Here is a 21,786-nt window from a genome sequence, read left to right on the forward strand (position 1 = left end):
ATTATTTTTCTTTAAAAGGAGGGAGAAAAATCTAATAAATAAATTCAACAAAATCAATCCCGCTCCTTTGCCAGCGCTCGGACTTGTTTGGAAAGAGACAACGCTGAATGGCACTGGTCCCGAGGAAAACGGATCCTTTAATTTGACTCCGCATGAGAACTACATTCGGCGCTGGGCGCAACGGCCGGAGCGGTGGGAGCAGCCTTGAGGCCAATAGCCCCCCGCGCCCGGACCCCCGCCGCCAGCCCAGCCCCGCCGCCATCATCGCAGCCACCCCACAGAGCTCGGAGCTCCCCGTGCCCTGGCTCTGAAGTAGCCCTTCGGGGACAGGGGAAAGCCTCTTTCTGCCGCAGGATCAGCCGCTGCCAGTCGAGAGCTGACCGAGAGGAAAGCGTCTGAAGGAAACGCAAACTTCTGATTTCGGAGAACTCCAGCCATCAGCTCACCCCACACGGGCTTTGAATTTTGTTCAACGAGGGGCAGCCTCGCCGGCTCGTCGTCTTCTCGGCACCTCGGGCCCCGGGACCAGATCGTTTTGCGCTTCGTCTTTCGTTTTCTTTCTTTGTTTTTTTTTTCCCCCTTCCCCCTCCCCCCCCCCTCCTTATTTTATTTTAAGTGTCAAAGTGTCCAAAAATGTTTCAGCCTGCTTAGACAAATGATTTCTAGCGTGGGCACTCTATTTTAAATTTTTTTTTTATTAGTAATTTTGGACGGGGAAGGATTGAGCAAAACAAGTCCTTCAGTAAAAGGATCCCTGAGATTTGCTTCCCGTTGAGGAGAAGATACAATTCCAGCTGCGAGCAGAGAACTGTGGTTCGTGTAGGTTTTTCAGTCTCGCTTTCGAAGCGCTAGATATTGTAGGGTCAGAGCAGAACTGCCTTCTCCCGAGCGGCTTGCCTGCCGTGGTTGTGGCTCAGAGATCGCCCCCCTCTCTCCCCCCGTTCTCTCACCATTTCTGTTGGTGTCGGTTTTGTTTCGTTGATTTAGCTTTTCTTCCTTCTCCTTTCTCCTTTTTTCTCCTTAATTTTTTTTTTTAACTTTTTAATTATTTGATTTGGGTGAATACCCTCCCTCCTTTCCTCAAACGAAAATACTAACTGTGAAGCCGAAATCCATGCCTCCTGCAATTCGGAAGAATCGGGTCTAATATGCCAGTGTCATCTTCGCCTTGCAGTAGTCGCGATGAAGGAAAAGTCCAAGAATGCGGCAAAGACTAGACGGGAAAAAGAAAATGGAGAATTCTACGAACTGGCCAAACTCCTGCCCTTGCCCTCGGCCATCACCTCCCAGCTGGACAAGGCGTCCATCATCCGCCTCACCACCAGCTACCTGAAAATGAGAGCAGTCTTTCCCGAAGGTAACCACTCTGGGGCTTCCCGTGAGGGGCTGTCCGGCTGCCGCCCGGCCGGCACAGGAGGGACGGGGCAGCACCGTGGTCCAAAACAAATGGGAAGGGAGGGGGGCACACACCCTGCATCGCCTCTGCGTCCTGGGAGGAAGGGAGGGGAGATGTTTGCAGAGGTCCCAGTACCTGGTGGCAGACGAAGGAAAAACTGCCGGGGATGGAAGGAAGTCCGCTTGTCTGGGAAGAGGCAGCGCTGCGTTGCCCGAAAACCAATGCTTATCACGGGAGTGGCGTGCAGAGGGCGGGATGCGAGTAACAGCTGTGTTCCTGTGAGGCCTAAACCCGAAAACAGCTCGCCGCGGCCGTTCGTAGGAAGATGAGTCCCTCGGGAGCCGCACCGGGGAATACTGGCTACGCGGGGTTCTCGGTCGGGGGCTGCGCCGAGCTGGCGGCGGTGCGGGGTCGGAGCACTCGTTTAGCGGCGGAGGGGAGCAGAGCCGTTTGGTTCCTTCTCCCTCTCCTTTTTTGCTGTCGGTTCAGCTCTATCTGTACTTGGGGGAACAGCATGGAAGAGAACGGGCTCTGCTCGACTCTGCAGTGCTCGTAGCCCCGGGGGGGAGGCCCCTCGGCATGGCGCTCCTGCCGGTGCCAGGCGCGGCCTCGGAGGAAATAAATAGTGTGAGTGTTACTATTTTGTTGTGGTTAGAGTTTTCCGTAGGTAGAGGCAAGCCGGGAAAACAAGGGGAGACGCCTTCGCAGAGAAGCCCTCCGACTTCTCCCAGGGCCAGGGAGAGCGGGGAGAGACGGTCCGAGCGCAGCCTGCCCCCGAGTGGGGCTGGGACCCGCTGTCCCCGGCCGGGGCCTTGTGGGGCCGGGACCGTGCGGGGCGGCGAGCGCCAGTAGCTCCTGCAGCTCTTCTCAGAGACACTTAGCAACGAGTTACACTTTAGCTGTCCTCCGAGGTTTGGTAAAAAGCAGTCCTCCCGACACCCCGAGTGCCGAAAGGGCACAGGGTTGGGGCCGCTTTGGGCAAGGGCAGGCAGCCGGCCGACGCCCGTGGGGGGACCATCGTCCACTCATTCTTTCCACGTAGTCGTTGATCTGATGGGAGTCGTGAAATGAAACGCTGGTTAGTGTCTGCGGGTGACTAAATAAAGCCCTGCTCTCCCTTTGTCATTTGTTTGTGCCTCGTCGGACAGGAGTGGGTAGATGAAGGAATTAGCAAATTCCAGAATGTAAGGTTTATTCTCCGTCGCAGTTTCTAAGGAGATTTATTAAAAGACTGAAGTAATAAAAAAAAGATAAAATTAAACGTAAATAGAGGGAGGGGCACGAAATCCACACATACACAGACACCCAGACTGAGGAAAGCTTACCGTTATGGCCATCTAATTCAAAAATTTCGAAAGCAAGTAGAAGCCAGGCTACAGAAAGCCAGGGCCCCTTCAGCGTGCATTCTCGAAGCGTACCGAGTTAACGCAGCAAAGGGAAGAGAGGTGCTGCTCCGCTGCAGTTTCCAGCCGTTACCCCCAAAGGGAAATTTCCCAATGGGAAATGGCTCGTCGTAACTTCGGGGGACCACTCGCCGGCCCTGATTAGGGAGCATGGCCCAGAATTGCTTTGATTTAGGAGGGAAAAAAAGTGGCGGGTCTCTAGATGCTGCTGGAAGTGTCCTTGTTTTTCCAGCCCTACTGGTCCTCAAGAGCAACAGGACGACCTCGATAGCAGGTTTATACCCATAGCTCGGGTGTGTTTTATGTGTCTGTCTTCCTTAAAGAGGCCGGGCGTGCGTTTCCGCACACTCTGCTTATTAAGGGCAACGTTTTAAATGCATACAGTGAATTCCTGATCTTTCATCGTCTTAAGTACGGATGGAAATACATTTCAAACCAAAGCTTTGCTCTCAGGGACGACAGGCCCAGAGAATAACCTCCTCCGGCCCTGAGCCGTGCATTTAGTGCCTGGAAGGGTGGAGGGTAGAAGGGGAAGCCGAAGAGGGCAGGCAGTGCTCTCTCTCCCGCTGGCTACAGTAGGATGTTTGGCGTCGAGAGGATGCTGCATGACGACACGCACTCCCATATTAATCTAACTTCCCTTTCCTTCGGGATTTATCTGTGGAAAGACAGAAGGGGAGGTCCTCCTCCCCTCCCGCCCTATATCCAGATGGTGGTTTCCAGTTGGCTTTACTGGGAGGGGAAGAGGGTGAAGCACAACAGCCAGACAGAGCTGCCCGACATGGCATCGCAAATTCTGGGGCAGTAAGACCTGGGGAAAGCGCACCTTTGACCGTGCTGGACCTGTTAGGAGAGGACGGATGGAAGACACACAGCATGTGACACGACATTTCAAGCCCCGTGTCTGAGGTTCTGGGCTTGAAATGAAGGTGGGAGCCGTAACACCTGTCAGCCTCTGCTCTCGGGACAGTGGAACCCGTGCCACTCGCACTCTCTCAGCGGTTGTCCCCCTGAAAAGGCAGCCACCATGAAGTTAGCACCCCATGCCTCCTCGGCCGCCATGCCTGGCACTGTGGCACCACTCCTCTGTATGGTTCAAAGGAGCTAACTTCTTCCAACCCTCAGTGGAAGAGAGGGACAAGCCTGAGACTTCTCTACCATGTGTGGTGGAGAACGTTGTTCAGCTATAAAACAGTCTTCCAGCTCTGTCTAGGCAGGAGGGGAAGAGCGAGAGGGTTGTGTTTTTAAAAACTTTGCTGAATGGTTTGTCCCTCCACACTTTTAAGAAAGAGCTGGCATATAGCTGAGGATAAGTTTGAGACCCTCTCCAAGATACCTACTCACATCACTTCGACAAAGCTTGCGAGAGGGTTCAGAAAGGCCTCCCCCTGCTCACCCTGTCCAGGGCTTTCCAAAAGATACGCATTTTGGACTGAATTCACAGATCCCACCATGGAGGCACTCAATTAATCTCCAAGAAGTGAAAGATTTAGATTCTAGGTACTTTCTGCCCTCAAAGTATGAGCCCTGGAAGGCACAATTCTGTGCTCTGGTATAAGAGATTTTGCCATGAGGTTTCTTGTCTGACCTTCAGATTCATGAACTAAAGTCCGAGAGACAGCCACCTACAGCTTCCCCCACGCTCCCCTTCTGTAAGACCATATTCTCTTGTGTTTTGATTTCTTGCCAAAGCGTGTATTACTGAAGAACAAAAATATACCGTTGGACTTCTTCTGTCTTGACTGTCAGTATTTTTTTTCCCCTAAATATGAGAAAATGGAAAAACAACAACATGAGAATAATTTGTACGTCAGTCTGGTCACACTGTGGTCCTATTTCTCTTCTCCATGACTATAAAAACACACATTTGTGGATGTTTAAACTAGATGGATACAAGCTAACTAATAAGTGACCTAAGAGACAATATGCTCCACAGAAAATAATCTGGATAACTGACAGAATGGTAGGTCTTATACATCTTCCTTATTCAGAAATGCAGACAACAGAAATTACTGGGAGCATAGAGTTTTCTGTCCATATTTAAATCTGATTGTAAATGTATATTTTAAGAAAATTAAGGCGAATTGCAGTTATTTAATGTAATTTTCCTACGCACTCGGAAGAGATAATTAATTATATAAATAAAGCTGGAGCAAATCTTTCTTCGCAACTGCGCCTCTATTGTACTAACCGTTAATAGTGGCACTAAACGTCTTACTAAAACAAGTGCCGTCAGGGCTTCCCCGATGCTGCGCGGCCGTTCCCAGGCGGCCAGGCAGGAATCGGCAGCCGTGAGGTGCGGGCAGGGACGATGGCGGGCAGGGACGATGGCGGAGGGAACAACACTCCGGCAGGGAAAGAGGAATGGAAGAAGAGAGGGTCACAGTCTTCGTAGCTGTGGCTCTGCCGGGGACCTTGCTGTTCGTAGTGTGCTCGCTTTTGGGCCTGTTGCAATGATTAGCCGCGTTTAGGTTTGTCTGGGTGTCCAGCCGGGTGTCTTTGTTCTTTCGCTCTGTTTGGGGCTTTTCGTTTGTTTGTTTTTCTCTGGGACTTGGCCTTTTACTTTTCCCCCGTTTTCTTCTATTCCCCCACCCTTTTTTTTCCTCTGTTCGGGTTATTCTGTTTGAAGTTGATTTGCTGGGTTTGGTTCTTTTTTTTTTTTTTCCCCGTTTGTTTGTTTTGCTTTAAACTAAATTCTTGTTGTTTATTTCCCATAGCCCAACTTTCACCTAGATTTTCAGGCGGTGAAGCCACCAAAGAGGGGGTGTAGTGGCCCGGCACACCGGTGCCGAAGCTAATCCGAAGCACCTCTGCTCCTTACCAAGGTGACTCCTGTGTGGCAGCCTTCTGTGCCGACCAGATGTTATCTCTGCCGAGGCCGGAGGCTTCACGTTGGCTACAGAGCTGCCTGTCTAGCCTGTGCCGTCTGGGCTGAGATACGTTGCTCCCCTCTGCAGACGGATTTTGGGGCAAAGTGTCAGCTCTGCGTCTTGGCCAGAGCTCCGCTGTCCCTTCCGCCTCACGGGCTGGCAGGACACTTCCCATCCAACACTGGACCTCGCCTGACCGGAGGAGATTGTCCCCGTCCCAGCCAAAAAAAAAAAAAAAAAAAAAAAAAAAAAAAAGCGGCCAGAGAGGCGGGGCTGAGAATCCTGAGAATCCTGCCGCTTAGAGTTGACCCGGGCTCCTTGTGAGAGATGGTCACTTGAGTAACTCGGTGGGACCAGGCGCTCCCGAGGAGCCCGGGAACAATGCAGTAGACACAAAGACAATACTTCAAGGTGCAGGGCAATCCGATACTTAATGCATCGCTAAATCATTCTTTTAGCAGAATCCCAAGCAGAAAAGTTATCGGGATTTCAAATGTGTGTCTACATTAATTTATCTATTTGGAGAGCGAAGGTGGGAACTGTCAGCAAATATTTCTAGATTGTATTACGGTTTAATTCACCCTGTTCTACCTGGAAACTGAGGGATCGGACAAAGTGAATGCTGAGGCACTTTTGAAAACAGACAGAAATATTGCAAGACAGCGTCGGAGGGAAATCGTGTCCGGGCTTGCCAAAGAGAGGGAAACGTTTTCGCGTGAGAAACACACACCCCCCCCCACCCCCCACCCCCCCCCCCGCCCGTCTCTCAGGGACAAAAGTAGCACCTACTGTGGGGTGCTGTCGCAGTGGAACCTATTGCCCCGTACTTGACGAGGGACTGGAGGGCACAACTGCGTTATTTCCTCCTTCGCGTTGCCTGCCAGGTATCTCGCTGTGCCCGTCCTGCCTTCCCAGCACAGTTCCGGTGAGGACAGGCCCGGTGGTCGTTATAGACATCAGTAAATAAAGGGCAAACAAAGAGAGAGCCTTATTATTTATGTTTGCCAATAGAGGGATGAGAGGAAAGAGCAGGTTGCACTTGGGACTGGCAAGCCACTCTCCTCGCAATCAGTGCTTCGCCGTGCCCGGCTCCTGCCCTCTGAAGTAGGCTTTGCCGCTGAGTCCTGCTCTGAGGGCTTCACGTTGCCGGTAGCGCCTGGAGTCGCCTCAAGCCACTGGTTGTAGATGGTCCCCTGCTCTCTAGTACAGGGCAATAGAGCTGATCTCGGTGAGCAAGCTACCCGCACGGGCTGTTTCCAGCATTTGCAGGAAGGATGCGCCAGCTTCTCATTCGCTCTCTGAATCAATGTAACAGATAATTAGTGTTGTAACCCATTACAACACTAATTATAAAGCTTTTCCTTTCGAAATGACCCGTCCGACACCGCACCCGCTGCAGTCTCTTTGGAGATCCGTCAGACTTTCCCTCTCGAGGCTTCTTCCCTGCCCGGGCCCGCCCGGCAAATTCCCACCGCATTCGGACAGCGTAGGAAACGTTCGCTGTGTACCGGCAGCTCTTTTGGCCTAGCTCCAGCCCAGTGAGTGAGAATGTGCGCTATTTACTGGCAGGGCAGGAGCAGCTCGGAGGAGTCTATTGCATCCATATGTTTACAGGACATACATCTCGCGTTTGCAAATCTCTAGGAAGGCAAGTTAATGGGTTTTAGACCTTTATCCGAACGTAAGGTTTTATTCGTTTCGTTTCCACCTTTAAAGAGATCTGCTGGTGGATTAAATGATAAAATCGTCGGCTTTAAAATAAGCTTAGACGAATGCCAGGCTGATCCGCCGAACGCGCTAGTTCCCAATTGCAACTCCAAATTATAATTTCAAAGGGAACCAATCTGCGGGAGTGATTACTTTTCAGTCTGCGTTAAGAAAGAACCTCAAAAATAGCAGAGATTTGGGGGATGCTGTGAAAGAGTACTCGGCCAGCCACGATGGGCAGGAAAGAGTGGATTGTCATGCACGGGTGCGGCAGAGACGCTGTGCGTTCTTAAAGAGTTTCGCGAGTTGCAGGAAGAGTAAACCTGCTTTCTCCTTCGGAAAGTTAGGGTTCGTTCCAGGACAGTTTTTACGCGGCTATTCGTAACGGCATTTGTAGGATTACTGTCTCGTCTTTCGACATTTGCAATTAGTAAATCGAAATAAGGGCGAGCCGTGCAGAACCAAGGCTGACTGTGTCATTTGCAATTGTCACCGTCTCGAAAAGAGGTTGCGGGATATCTCTGTGATTCTCAAATCTTCCACTCCAGGGGATTCAGCATAAAGAATATTTTGACAGTTCTTAGGAAGTTTAGAAGCCTTCTCCAATATACAGAAATAGAGAAATAGAAATACAAAAATGCGACATTTCCTTTGTTTTTTCAAAGCGAATTTCCCAACGCGTGGTCAAACACTTCTCTCAGTGAAGGACAGGTGTCATTCCCCTGTCTACAAGAAACGCAGCCTCACATAGTGCGCTTCTGTGGCGCGGGTTAGGAAAATCCACTGAGCCAGCCGCACTAAATGACATGGAGTGAGGAGACAGACCCACTTGGGTCTGACCCGGCGTGCTGCTACTGCCTTGCGACAATAAAAGAATCATCAGGGCTGGCCAAGGTTCCCGGGTTACTTGGTACTGGGAGCCGGAGTCTCCTTTGTGCTTGCCAGGCGGGGGACGAGAATGGAGCCACTGTTGCCTAACATCAGGCACTGGGACGAGATGGAACTCGAGGGAAGGTACTGTAGGCAGCCACGATTTGCTACGTGTCCTCTCCACCGTCTCCCATTCCTCCAGTGGGAAACCATGTCCACCTTAAAGGAATGCCTCAAGAATGGGGAGAAAGTCTCCCATCATTTCTAGACCAGGGCTGCCTGCGAACACATGGCCAAAGAATAGCTGGATCAGGCAGTCTCCCGGGTTAGCAGAGCCGGGGCTCAGACGGAGCCAGCCGGGCGGAGAGTTTAGAAACAGGCTCCAGAGTGGAAGCTTAGGGCAGGTGTTTCTTTCAGATTGTCAGCTTCTTCCTCCCGCAACGGCTCCAGTTGAAGCGGCTTTTACCCCTGCAAGGTTGCGGCGGGAGGTTTCACTGAAAGCACCTGGTCGGTGAGGTTTCATGGCAGCACATCCACTTGTAGGGACACCGAGGGCTGCCCGGGATGAGGAGCATAGGGCTGTGCATCAACTGCACGCATTTGCGCCCACGCGAAACAGCACAGGCGTGACTCCTGGGGCCTCGGCTCTTGTGAAGTCCACGCCGGCGCGTCCCGGCAGCCAGCACTACCGAGCCGGCAGCACCCGCCACCGGCAGCGCCGCTCGGATGCAGGGAAGCACAGGCAGGAAAGCCCTTAGGGCTTCGTGGCCTCTCAGAAGCGCTGCTGTGTCCCTAAGGGCTGTCCTTTCTTTCCGAAGCATTAAACGGGTACGATCGCGTCCGTTCCTTCCCACCCTCGTGTCTGTGCGCTCTAATGGCAATAGCTCGCTGCAGAGCCTATCTGATGCCTACGTGAGCCTCTAGCTCCTCGGCTGGCAAGGGCAGCGGTGGTAGCTGTATCGGGGAGCTGGTGCACTCCTTCTTTGCATGGAGGAAATGCAAAAGAAGCAAACAAAACCTTAACCAGTATCCCGTCCTCTCCCTTCCTCGCCCGCCCCCCGGCTCCAAGCCTCCCTCAAGACAGCTCTAACATAACCTTTCACGGCAGTGTGGGGCGCACGGAGTGCCCCCCCAAGTCCACCGAGCAGCACTGTGGTGGAGTGGCGGGGCCGGATCGGACCTGCCTGGCTAACGAGACCGGGGCCAGACTGGTCACAGGCCTGGGTGAGGAGAGGTGGTAGCTGTGGTGGGCAAGTCTGCAGAAAGGTGTCAGCGGCCGTCCTGCCGCACCTCCCGTGAGAAACATGTGTGGCCCGAGCAGTAATTAAAGACAGGCGAATGTTTCGTAGCTTCTGGTGCCTTCTGTGTCTGAATCCACAGAGTGGGCTTTAGTTGCGCCTGGCAAGACTGTAGGCAGGCTGGGTGCTCTGCTCCTACCTCCACGGCGGCTCGTCCCTCGGGTCCTCAGTGTGACCAGTCTTCCCTCATCCTGGCTAAAGGGGATGGGAGGACGGGCATGGTGCTGCGGACAAGACTGTACCGGAATGGTAGGCGAGGGGAAGAGTCCGAGGCAGCCGCCTCTCTGTGAGCACGCTAGAAAGCGGGCGAATCTCTGGGGAGGGAGAAAGTGTGTCCGTGGAGGTGTCCTCGCCAAGACGTCTAGAAAAAAAACAATTCCCTTTCTACGAGTGTGTGTAGAAGGGACTCATCCTTTGCCACCTCCCTACCCGCCACGTCTCGGTCTGGCCTGCTCCCCGCGGGGAGTGGGGAGAGGGGGCACCTATCCCACCAGAGGAGCAGGGCAGGCCCAGCTCTGCTCCCCACTCTAACCAATTCTTTGGTTCCCTTGCAGGTCTGGGTGACGCCTGGGGACAGCCGAGCAGGATAGGGCCCTTGGATAACGTGGCCAAAGAGCTCGGATCCCATTTACTTCAGGTAGTGGACGCTTTCCTCCTCTCCCCTGGCCTGCCAAAGGAGCCTGAGTGAAATCTCCTTTTTGCTCCTGAACCTTACACTCCCCATGAGAGGAGCAAAACTGAGACATCAATCACTTAATTTATCACTTATTTGTTCGCCTTTGAAATTATTAGAACTAACAGTTTGCCGTGGCACTAACATCTCTGTGTGCACGCAAAGCGTTTCAGAGGCTTAAAGCTGTAACTGGACTCCCCGGAGCTGCTGGGTATGTTCAGCAGGCAGCCCCTGGCGAGCGGCAGCGGGAGCACGTTTAATGCTGAAGGGGTGCCGGATATCGGGTATGGTCGTTCTCCGCCGGGCACTCGAGAGGGGGAGCCTGCGAGGGAGAGTAGAGCTACTGAGATGGGGGGTGACCATCTGGATTAGGTCTCTCGTGAACGCTAGCACCTGAGAATGCCGTTGTCCACGATCCCGTGGATCTACTCTGGAATTCCCTCTGAATTCTCCCCGCATTGGAGACTTCAGGAAATCGTAGCTGGGGAGTGTGTGCCAACCAGAGGGGAAAGAAAAATAATTACGTTTAGTTCCTTTTTAACGATAATTTAAAAAAATAAGATATATATGTAACCTTCATACAGCACGAGTTTTTCTTCCCCCGATTTTAAAGACCTAGTAAACCGTAATCATTTAACGGGCGGTTTTATTGCGGGAGGTTAATTCCTGGTCACAGAGCTGGATGGAGCTGGCTTAACTGTTCGCTCGTCTGGGGATAAAAACAAACAAACAAGCAAACAAACAAACAAAAAAAACCCCAAACAAACAAACAAACAAAACCCCAAAACACCAAAACCAACCAAAAAACCCCAAACAAAACAGAAATTCTGGACTCTGTGACCGCCTCCTCCCGCCCACCTTCGACCCCAGCAGCCGCTGGCGTTCGGGGCAAGACTTGGCCGTTATCCTCCGTGTCCAATTCTCACCCTAGCCGTTGGCCCCTGAGGCCAGAGCGCCCTGTCTGTAGCCCCTCAGGTAATTGCCCTTCTCCCCAGGCTCTTGTAAACCGCCTGCGCCGGAGGAGGAAAAGAGGTGGCAGAGTGGGCTAAATGGGAAAACTGTGTGAAGTCATTCGGTAATGGCAAGGCCCTGGTCAGTCAGTTAATGCAGCCTTACAAAGGTGTCATCCGTTCTCCTGAGTCAAAAAGACAGCACGCTTTCCGTAGAGTGATTTGAAGCACACACAGTAAATGGAAATGATAAAGTTCAACATTATCTCATGTGGAGGTATTTTTATCCTTGAGAATTTTACTTCCTATCAGCTGTTTCAGAATCACTAGTCTAAGTAGCAAACGTGTATCTAATTATATAATAAAAATAACTGTTGTTCCACTTGCTCTACTTCCCTACCTGCTATTTCACATTTAGTCTGGCATTAAATAAGCTTAAAATAACATAATATGCTAATCACCTGTAACACTCATTTTGCAGTCCAGTTATTTCTGAATTATGAATGCTTAACATGTTAATAAATCCACATTCACTGTAAGCTTTTTGAAAAGGTTCTTAGGCTGAAACCTTACATGTGAAGTTTCAGCTTCAGTATGGTTTTCTGTATAGGAAAGTCAGAGACCTACTGTATCATATAATGCAGTAATGGAAGCATTGACACGGTTTTAGTTATGATATTAGGCAGAGCTATTGCAAAATGATAGTGTTTAAAAGCAAAATTATGGCTAAGTATGCAATAATTTATTTCCCATTATAATACTTCTACAAAATTTAATTTATGTTCCTGGGAAAAAAAAAACAAAACCAACAAAACACCCAAAAAAACACCAAACCCCCAAACAACCCCCAAACCTCAAAAAACCAACAACCCAGAAAAGAGGAAAAGTAAAGGCAAAGAGTAATCTGTTTTCAATTACATGCTGTAGAATTGTTAGTAGGCCAGAGAATAATTTGGAGCAGCACTGTAAGAGCATGAAGCATACAGGATTTTATTGCTTCTCTCCTTGTTCATTAACTTAAGAGATGAATTAAAATAGGTCTCTGCTTTATCTGTGTACTGAAAAAAACCCTTATTTTTCTCATATAAACATATTTTCCAATCGTGTTCATACGTATTTGTTGAACAAAGCTTCCTAAACTGGTTAGAGAAGCAGCATATCAAACTGGCATTGAAGAATCAAGATACCCACAAAAATGATAGTTTGTATGTCCAAATCATGGTGAATTTTGTCTAACTTGTCCCAATTGCTTTTTTTTTTCCATGTATGAATGGTGTATAACTAAATTGAACTTCTGTTTCTATTCATGCAAGCAATATTTACCTTCTAGTCAACACCCCATTGATATGCATTTGTAGCACTGGATCTTAGGTTTGCATTGTGTATTACCATAAATCAAGATTCACAGAATATAGTTTAATGACCAAAAAGATCTCTCTCCAAGTGTGATAAAGTTTTGAATGGTCATTTATTTTACTTTCTTTTCCTAAGTTCACATAATTACAGAGCAGACAGCCCTCTGTTCAGAAAGGCATTATTAAAAATATAGTCAAAGAAATTTAAAGCATTGCTTATGGTATCATTAAATATATTGCAAATAGTGGTAAGCTGTGTCTGCCAATTATATCATAAAAAATGGCCTGCGTAGTACTAGATTTACCCCTAAGTACCACATAGCTCAGGATTTGTATTAAGTACTAAAATAACCAGAAACAACAGGAGAATGTTGAAGTGAAGCAGTAAAGCTAGCATCTGTAGGGGGAATGAACTGGACTTCACAAAGTGTGCATATGTCCTACAGTTTGTAGCAACAGCATTGGATAAATCTTTCTGTTCCCTAAATTTTGCTGTTATTTTTCCTGCTCTTGAAGTTGCATAGCAATCTTCCTCCAAAAGACTCCAAAATGTTCTTTACTGTAAATGACTTAAACAGAGTACTTGCTTTTTACCCTACATATTTCTCTTTTTCAGACTTTGGATGGCTTTGTTTTTGTGGTAGCATCAGATGGTAAAATAATGTACATCTCGGAAACAGCATCTGTACATCTTGGTTTATCTCAGGTATGAGAGATTTATTCTGTCCATCTGTTAAATACACATACTAGATTTGGAACCTAACACTGGTGTCTTGCCTCATGTGCAATGCCATTTTTAGGGGTATTTGTATCTTCCAACTCATCCTTCGACAAATGTCATGTCCCTATTTAAATATTCAACTTTCTTGTACTTGAAACCACATCATGTCTGTCTTTATATCTTACTTGTTCATTGTATTTTACTCCTCATTATGTTTAAGAAGGGTAATAAATAATATGATATTGCAAATTACAGATGTATACAGAACTGGAAACCCAAGCCTATTGCCTGTGTGGTAACATTATACAGCTGAAATAAAGTTTAGAATTCAAGTTTGTGTGCTTTAGATGGTGTAAGATATTGAGACTTGCTATGAAATAGAGAGGAAATCTGATGTGGAACATGAGTTTTACGGTAAATGTGCTTTAGAAGAAAAAAAAAAAAGAAGGGGGGCAGATTTATGAGTGTTCACATGGAATTCAGGGTAGTTTTTCCTGAGTTTTTCCAGCTCAGTGGTCTTTTCAGTAAAGCGTTTTATATGGTTGTGATAGAACTCATAAAACTCGGTTTACTACTGTTCTGCACAAGAAGTATTAAGAGGTTTTTATTGTTTTTTTTCTTAGAAGGACATTTCTAATTTTTTGCCTCCTTGGGATAGGCACAAGGGCAAATAGCCTGAATTTATTGCAGAGTGCAAGTTTCCATACTTTTGTGTGTAAATGTACTGCACATATTCATTGGTAGCACCTGACCTTAAGCTTAGCAAAGTCCAATAGAAAAACTCCTAATTAATTTCACTGGGCCCTAAATGAGACTTGCAAGAAACAGAAGTGTTTCTTCAGAACCAGTTGCAGCTTAAACAGTTCTTACAGCTAAATAAAGTGAAATAAGCATTTAATAGCAGATGGAATAAGAATAAGGAGATGAAAGTGAGAGAGAGCAGGATGTTCTAGAAACATCTGGGGAATATGCTCTGTGGATATTCTGATAAACAGAGTAAAGGCTGAGTTTTGAGATTGTAGATGTACTTCAATTTTGGTAGGAACTAATATTTTTTATTGAAAAACTGTGAAGTTCTTTGCATGTATAATGCTGCTGCTAGAATTAGTAGCTGTGAGGAAAAAAAACAACACACTTCTGAATAACATAGAAATAGTTATATGATCCCATAAACATCACTTCTAAATCCAAGAGCAAGTAAAATCCCTTTTCTTTTTTTTTTTTTCTTTTATATTTCTTTTTTTAAGAAAAAATAAAGTGGAGAATAAACTTTCCAGTTGGTATTTTCTTTTTCTCACAACATTTAAAAACATGCCCAGAGAACATTCTTAGTTCAAGCATTTTGTTCTGTTGAGTTGGTTGCAGTATAGTATTAGTTGTTTCATAACATTCAATGCAAGTTCAAATTAGTTTATACATTGTTTTGTTTTAGAATAAACCTTCCTGGAGGAATGGTCATATTTCCTACTCTCAGTCAAAAACTTTATTAAAAGGGGTTTTGCCTTTTTGCTTTTGTTTTGTTTTATTTTAAAAGATTCACAGTGTAGCTGGCTGCATGCATAGATTAATTTAGTCAGTACAATTATTTCAAAGCACTGAGTGTTCCCATCTGTCCTTACTGAAGGAGAGTCTCATTGTCCCCTGCCAGAATTGCAGGTTTTGTCCAGAAATAATTTCTTACTTCTCATTCTTTTTGAGGAATACCAAATAATCAGATCTTGTAGGTCTTAGTATTATCCAGTCATCTGGTGAAGTTAAAGAAGTATGGGATCAATATGGCACTAAAAAGACTTTGTCACATTGAAGGAAACAGGACTGAAGTCATAGAGGATTTACTCACGTTTAGCTCTCATGCCCTTATGGCTATCTTGCACAGACTGAATTCCATGTGTATTACACGTTTAAGTATCTATAAACCCTTTTTGCAAGAGATGCAGAGGAAAACTAGAGGATTTGGTAAAAAGTCAATTTAATAAGCAAAATCACAAATGTTTCACTTTAGCAGAGATTTGTAAATGAATGGCCTGCATACTTGAACTCCTTAGAAAGCTTTGATCCAAGAAAACAGAGGAATGTGAAATTTAAGGGTGTTTCAGACTTTCAAAACACTACACTACATTCTTAAGCAATGTGACAGTACGCAGTTTTTTGTTTATAGACACAAAACCCCAGCTAAAGAAGGCACTGATTCCCCCCACCCCCTCCCTTGTTACTCATACTGTTTTGTCATTGCTCTTGCTATTTCTCAGTGTTCTATTTTTGAAGGAATAACTTTGCTTTACCCAGTACTAGCATCAACTCTGGGCTACTCCTGTGCTAGGCTATTAATACATTAACACCAGGATATTCCTGTAGGCTTCCCAGGGCTCTAAGCGAGTTCTTGTTTCTACTTCTCTGAAAATCACTGACAATTTTACCATTAACACCGGCAAGAATGAGATTGGTTCGTAGGAGCAAATTCTCTAAGTCTCCCTCACCAAGTCATAATCCTGCACTCTATTTTCAACAAGTACTCCTATAGAGCTCCAGCCAATACCAGCCAATACCAAAGTGATGATTGTAGATACTGTTTTACATTGTGCTTAGAAAGGCCTTTTAATAAAGTAATTTGACAATCAACTAGTTTGCACATCAATTTCCAGTTAATGTGCAATGTATTTGAAATTTTATACTTAAATTAAGTCCATTTAAAAACATTTTGCAGGGTGTTCTTGGAGAACTTTTATCTTCTAGTTGATCTTGACTCTAACTTCAGCAGAAAGAAATTAGAGCTTCTGAATAACCCTTCACTGGCTAGTGTAGTTAGGTTAGTTTAATTTTGTTTGTTTATTTATTTGTTTTACTAAGGATTGTTTTTCTGCACTACTGCACTCAAATCTGCTGAGAGCATCAGAGAAACAGAAATGGTATTTCTGAAAAGGCTGCGTCTTAATTTGTGGTTCTATCACTTCATTTGTGGCTTTGGATTTTGATCTGCCTTTGCTCTGAACCGTAACAGCAAATGCTGTAAATACTCATGGTTAGGACCCTCTCCTCCTTCTCCATCAAATCTTAGTTGGCCTTAGACCAGTGTTGATCTGACTTGTAGTAGATGAGAGGGTCAGCTTCTTCTTTTTTTTTTTTTTCCTGTGGGTAACAAATAGGTTCAAATTCCCTAAATATTTTTTTTCCCCTTAGAGTCCAAAGACACAGAATGGAGAAGAAAATCCTCTTAGGAAACAATAGTGAAAGATAATTACATATATATTTAATTTTAAAAGTCTGGAGCTCATTCCAGCCATTTTCTGGGTCCATGAGGGAGCCAAGCTTATCTTTGACTTTTGATAAGTCTTGAAATATTTGACCACAAACATCTGAACTTTTCCAAGAGTTTATTTTACTTTCATCAAATAAGTATATGAAAGGCAAAATGTGTTATTATTTGCCATCTACTAAGTAGAATCCATCTACTTAGTCCTCTGAGTTTGTTATGAATCATTTCTTGGCAGGAAAAAAAATTGCATCTGAGTTGCACACAAAAAAACCTCTTAGTAGGAAACAGCAATATTTGGTAGTAAGCAGGTATTTACAGACATTAAAAAGCTGCATCAAGGAAGCTGGCTTAATAAGTCTGAGGCATGGGATTTTAGAAGGTTTGTGAATTGAACCATATATATATTTTTTACTTTTTAAAAAGAGGTTTCAGTGTTTCATTGTGGGCTTTAAAATAGCACTATGAGTAGCAGGAGACTGCGGTCAGTTTCAAAATTATGTATATATATTTTGGTTATTTGACTCTAACATAGCTCTCATCTCTTTGCTGATGGCTTTATGTTTCCACTCGCATTTTTACAGTCAATTTTGGTTTCAGTGTTGTGTGTTCACCTCCTGCTGATTTTGCTGGGGTTGCAAATGCATACATCAGGGTAGAAATTCCTACACATATAACCAGAAAAAAAATAGTCATTGGCTAGACAAAGCTCTTTAGTTTTCAATTTGAGATATGAACACTGGGACCCAAATTACAGTCAGGGTAAAACTGTGACCTTGGGTCCAGTCTCGTGAATCCTAGCAATGAATGTGTATTTCTGTGAGCAAGTCTTTTGAAATAAGTAGTGACTTTTGGAAAAGAAAGAGATAATCATGAGCTACAGTTTGTAAGATGTTGGTAGTCCATCCTCTAATGTTCTGTGCTGTGACGTGGCTATCATTATACTTGATCACAGCAGAGACGAAATACAATCTTTTGGGTTAGTGCAACTGATGATCCTAGTCAGGTCAGTTGGTGGTGCTTTTGAAAGAAAGTCTTTATAATGAAGGAAGAGATTGCACCAATCAGCTTTGGAAGATGTATTGTCCAGTACAATTGTTTTAATTTCAAAAGCAAAGCATACTCTTCGTTAAGATCACTATTAGCTAAAGATACCAAATCAAGTCACAAGTGATACTCTGATACTCCTTTTGGTCTGAATACTAACCACAGCTGTGCATTTTTGCAATGATAATTTTTCTCATGTTCTGGTTTAGTAAGCATATATGCCAATAAAATGACTAGCAGTATAACAATTATTAGATGTTTATACGAATTTGTGTGTCTGTATGTGGTTATGATATTTACAGAGATAGTTATGGGCATTTACAGTATGCTTTACTCCATGCAACTGAAAACAAATGGAAGCATTGAGAAGCATGACTCACTCTGAGATTTTATATTCTCCTTTCTTTCCCTGTCACTAAAGCATGCATAGGGGGTGTTACTGTAACAGGTCCCCACCTGTTACAATCCTGAAAAGGAACAGCCAGGGCTTTGTAAGGAGATTTTTCAGAGAAAATTACATAAATTAAGCTACTTCCTTTCTTCCCTCTCCCCTCTCTCCCCCCATTCTCTCTCCCTTTCTCTCCCTCTCTCTTCCGCTCCCTCTTTTTCTTTCTCTTCCCTTTCCCCTTCCTCCCTCTCCCCTCTCTCCCCCCTCTTTTTTCTCTTCTCCCTGTCTCCTCTCTCCCCTTTTCCCCCTCTCTGTCTCTCCCTCTCCCTGTGTTTTATTTGTTCCTTATTCAGCGAAACTGTGTTCTGTTTAGAATCAGTGTTGCTGGTTTTTAATTCTGCAGAGAGGGGTTGTTGGAAAGGAGCTCTAGGAGATAGACAACTAGAAAAAAGTGTTAGTTTGCAAAGTCTTAGGAAGAGACATTCCATGAATAATGCAGAAAATGGAATGATGAGAAAGATTTTTTGGAAAAAAGATTGCTCCGCAGGGCAGACAACTTCATTTATTCCAAAGAAAAGGCAACTCACACATCTTAGCAAACCAGTAGGATTGGCTCAGAATAATAGGTTAAATTACTTCACCTCTCAGCTGTCTCTGATCTTGGGGGCCCAAGGCCCATCAGGCCATACTGAACAATTGGGCAGCCTGACACTAATTTAAAACACAGGCTCAAAGTATTGGTTCACTCCTTAAATCAATTACTGCATCTATCTGGAGACTTTTGTTGGTGAGTTTTATACGTGGCAAGTAGAGTTAGCTAAAAGGACATACGGTGCATGCCATCTGGGTTTTTTTGTGCTACAGTTATTATTGGTATAACAGTGGGAAAGACAAAAATACATTCTTGTGTGAGCAAAGTTCAAGTGAGAAGAGGGAATATGCAGATATTTAAGATAGATTTAGTCTTTACCGTGCATGTTTATGTAAAGTAGTGAAGGCTCAATCCTGTGCTGATGAAAATCTACAGAAACTTGCTTTCGAATTCACTGGCTACTGTTCTGAGCCCTTCACACTGCTGTGGATTGAATGTGGTGAATTTGCTTTGAAAAGACAGAAAGAAATCATATCAGTGCAGTGGTTGGCTGCAAAGGCTCAGCTGCCAGCTGAAGGCAGATGATAGTTTCTGGGAACCTGTAGAAACATTTAAATTTTTAAAAATCTCTGTTATCCTGAGAGATATTAATACAATTGACAGAGACTTTATCCCTTTTTGTGTCAACCAATCTAGTTATTTCTATAGTTGCTTTATTTCCTCACTTCATCTCCCAGATCTCCGTAACAGCATCTCTTCTGTATCTGGATCATTACCTGAAATTCCCTCAAAAGCCCCTGTAGTATTAGTTACTGCTGAAGAAGGAATTAATTCAGTTTAATGGGTATAATTTGGAACATGGTTTGTAAATATTCAACTTATGTTTAAAAAAAAAAGTGTATAGTTGCCCAAATGCAGTCAGTGTATGCAGGTTAGTTAAGAGGACTTTTGGGACAGGAAAAAAGAACTAGCCAGTTGTGCTGCTTCACATGTCACATCTCTCTTTGCAGGTGGAGCTTACTGGTAATAGCATTTATGAGTACATACATCCTTCAGATCATGATGAGATGACAGCCGTTCTTACTGCTCATCAACCTCTTCACCCTCACCTCTTACAAGGTACTTGTGTGATCTGTGATCAAACTACCACTGAAAGACTCTAAAAAAATAACAAATCTAGGCTGAAATAGGACAAGTTCTGAATGCACATGAGTGGAAGAGCACGAAACTGAAACTGTGATCCAGAATTTTTCTTTGTTGTAGTAAAGAGAATAAAGCATCTTAGACTAAATAATGCTTTTTGTGCCATGGAGTCCAGGCTGTTCTAAACAGGTTTTTAGATTTCACCCAGTGACCATTTAATCTCTTTTACTTTGTCATGACTGATGAGGTCGAAGGAATATTGCAATGGTCTTGCTATGTGCAGCTGCAGCTATGCACTCTTGTCAGGAAAAAAAAAAACCCAACCCAAAAAGAAAAGAAAAAGAAAGAATAATGATTTAAGGAATCAGGAAATGGAAGCACACTTTTAATATTTTAAAAACAACTGTTAAAAATCCAGATCTAACACCCTCCACTATAGGAAGATCAGAAAAGTGTTTTGTAAATGACCTGGATTGTGTAATTCTCATTTTAAAAGGGATCTCTCTGGGAAAAAAAAAAGTCCTCTCACCTTGATGATGCTGGATCACTGATTCACCAAGCCTATTCACACATCCAGTTCAGGTGCTGCAGATGATTCACCCACACGTACCCATAGAGCATAATGCTAAGATGGGAGTGTCAGGGAATACAGCAGGATGCTTATTGGTTGTGTGAACGCCTGGGTCAGACTGTCCAACATGGCTGTGCTCAGCCACCATACATAAATATGAACATAACCATTTGTGTATTAAGTTGTTACTTTGGTGTAAATGTTAAAGAATAGCAAAGATGTGCTCATCTTTGCAGTGTCTTCATCAGTACCATTTGCTTAGGGGTCAATTATTTGAACTTTAAAATACTAAAAATAACCTGGCTCCATCATGTACACATGATGTTTTCACATATATTTCATAATTGCTTAATTAGTTTGAGTTTATATTCTGCTATTTTTCTCCTGGCCTTCTTAGGGCTCAGCTCCTAAAAGCATGAGAAGCTTTGAGTTGACATCACAATTCAATTTAGTATCAGGCATCTTTCTTTTCACGGTTCTAGTGGTCTGCATTTTACTGTACGTGGTGATCCTGCCACAACTCTGCTGTGATTTCATCAGGTACTCTCTGCATGCAGGGAAGTTTGATGTGCTGGAAGTGTGCATTCTGCTCTGAGTGGTGTACATGAAACAATTATCTTAGTCTCCTTCTCTATCATTTCTCCCCAGGCAGGTTGAATTATGTGCCTCTTTGTGTCTTGAAAAATCTTATTTCTCCTGGATTTTTCCAATTCTAGTTGTTATTTGACTATTTAAGTGTGCTCATCCTTCTGACAGGGATTTTAAAAAAATATTGACATTTCAAAGAACCCAAACAAGCAAATATTTTTTTTCCCTACCTTACTGATAACTAGAGGTATAAGATAAGATAGAATCATAGATGTTTTTTGGCTGGAAAAGACCTCGAAGATCTTCAAATCCAACCATCAATCTATACACAACCATGGCTGTTAAACCATGTCCCAAAGTGCCGCATGGTTGTTTTGACATCTCCAGGAACAGTAACTCCACCACATCCCTGAGCAGCCTATTTCAATGCCTGACCACTCTTTCAGCAAAGAAATACTTCCTAATATCCACTCTAAATAATTCTGTCACTTGCTACTATAGAGGAGAGACCAACTCCCACCTCACACTTTTAGGTAGTTGCAAAGAGCAATGATATCTTCCCCCTGCCTCTTTTTCTCCAGACTAAACAATCCCAGTTCCCTCAGCCACTCCTCATACTTTCCTGCTGGTATCCAGAATTGGTAGTAGGACGTTACTAATCCTGTTGTCTTGCCAATGGCAATAGTATCCCACTTTTACTACCATTTTTATATTTTATAATATGCTAGTTGGAGATTTTTACAAATTTAAAGTCATCAGCAACTCCTTGGACTTAATATTTATGTCAAATACAAACAAGCCTCCAGTTTTTCCAGTACTCTATTTAGTATCATGAGTGATTTGCTAGAAGCAGTGACACAGCACACTAGTACTGTAGTTGCAGAAAGATTTATTTTTGGCTTTGCTTTCAGAAGTAGATACTGTTTCTTGCTTCCATTTGTCTATCTGTGGATGATTATCTTTC

At 44.7% G+C, this 21,786-nt stretch overlaps 1 protein-coding gene and 1 long non-coding RNA gene across 2 annotated transcripts in view; one reads left to right on the forward strand and one right to left on the reverse strand.

Moving 5' to 3' along the window:
* The first annotated feature begins 589 nt into the window (after positions 1–589).
* The window catches only part of SIM2 (SIM bHLH transcription factor 2), a 57,049-nt gene continuing 35,852 nt past the window's right edge, over positions 590–21,786 (forward strand). Inside the window, exons 1-4 of the mRNA XM_064152503.1 lie at positions 590–1,357; positions 10,099–10,181; positions 13,139–13,228; positions 19,531–19,639. Coding sequence (XP_064008573.1) covers positions 1,183–1,357; positions 10,099–10,181; positions 13,139–13,228; positions 19,531–19,639 — 457 coding nt within the window. The 5' untranslated portion in view covers positions 590–1,182. The remainder of the gene's footprint in view (positions 1,358–10,098; positions 10,182–13,138; positions 13,229–19,530; positions 19,640–21,786) is intronic.
* Positions 10,676–11,395, reverse strand: LOC135180182 (uncharacterized). Its single transcript, XR_010304307.1, has 2 exons — positions 11,076–11,395; positions 10,676–10,926 (listed from the first exon to the last, which is right to left on the reverse strand). It is a non-coding gene; the product is annotated as an uncharacterized LOC135180182 (long non-coding RNA).

Source organism: Pogoniulus pusillus, chromosome 12 (genome assembly GCF_015220805.1).
Source record: "Pogoniulus pusillus isolate bPogPus1 chromosome 12, bPogPus1.pri, whole genome shotgun sequence".
NCBI lineage: Eukaryota > Metazoa > Chordata > Aves > Piciformes > Lybiidae > Pogoniulus > Pogoniulus pusillus.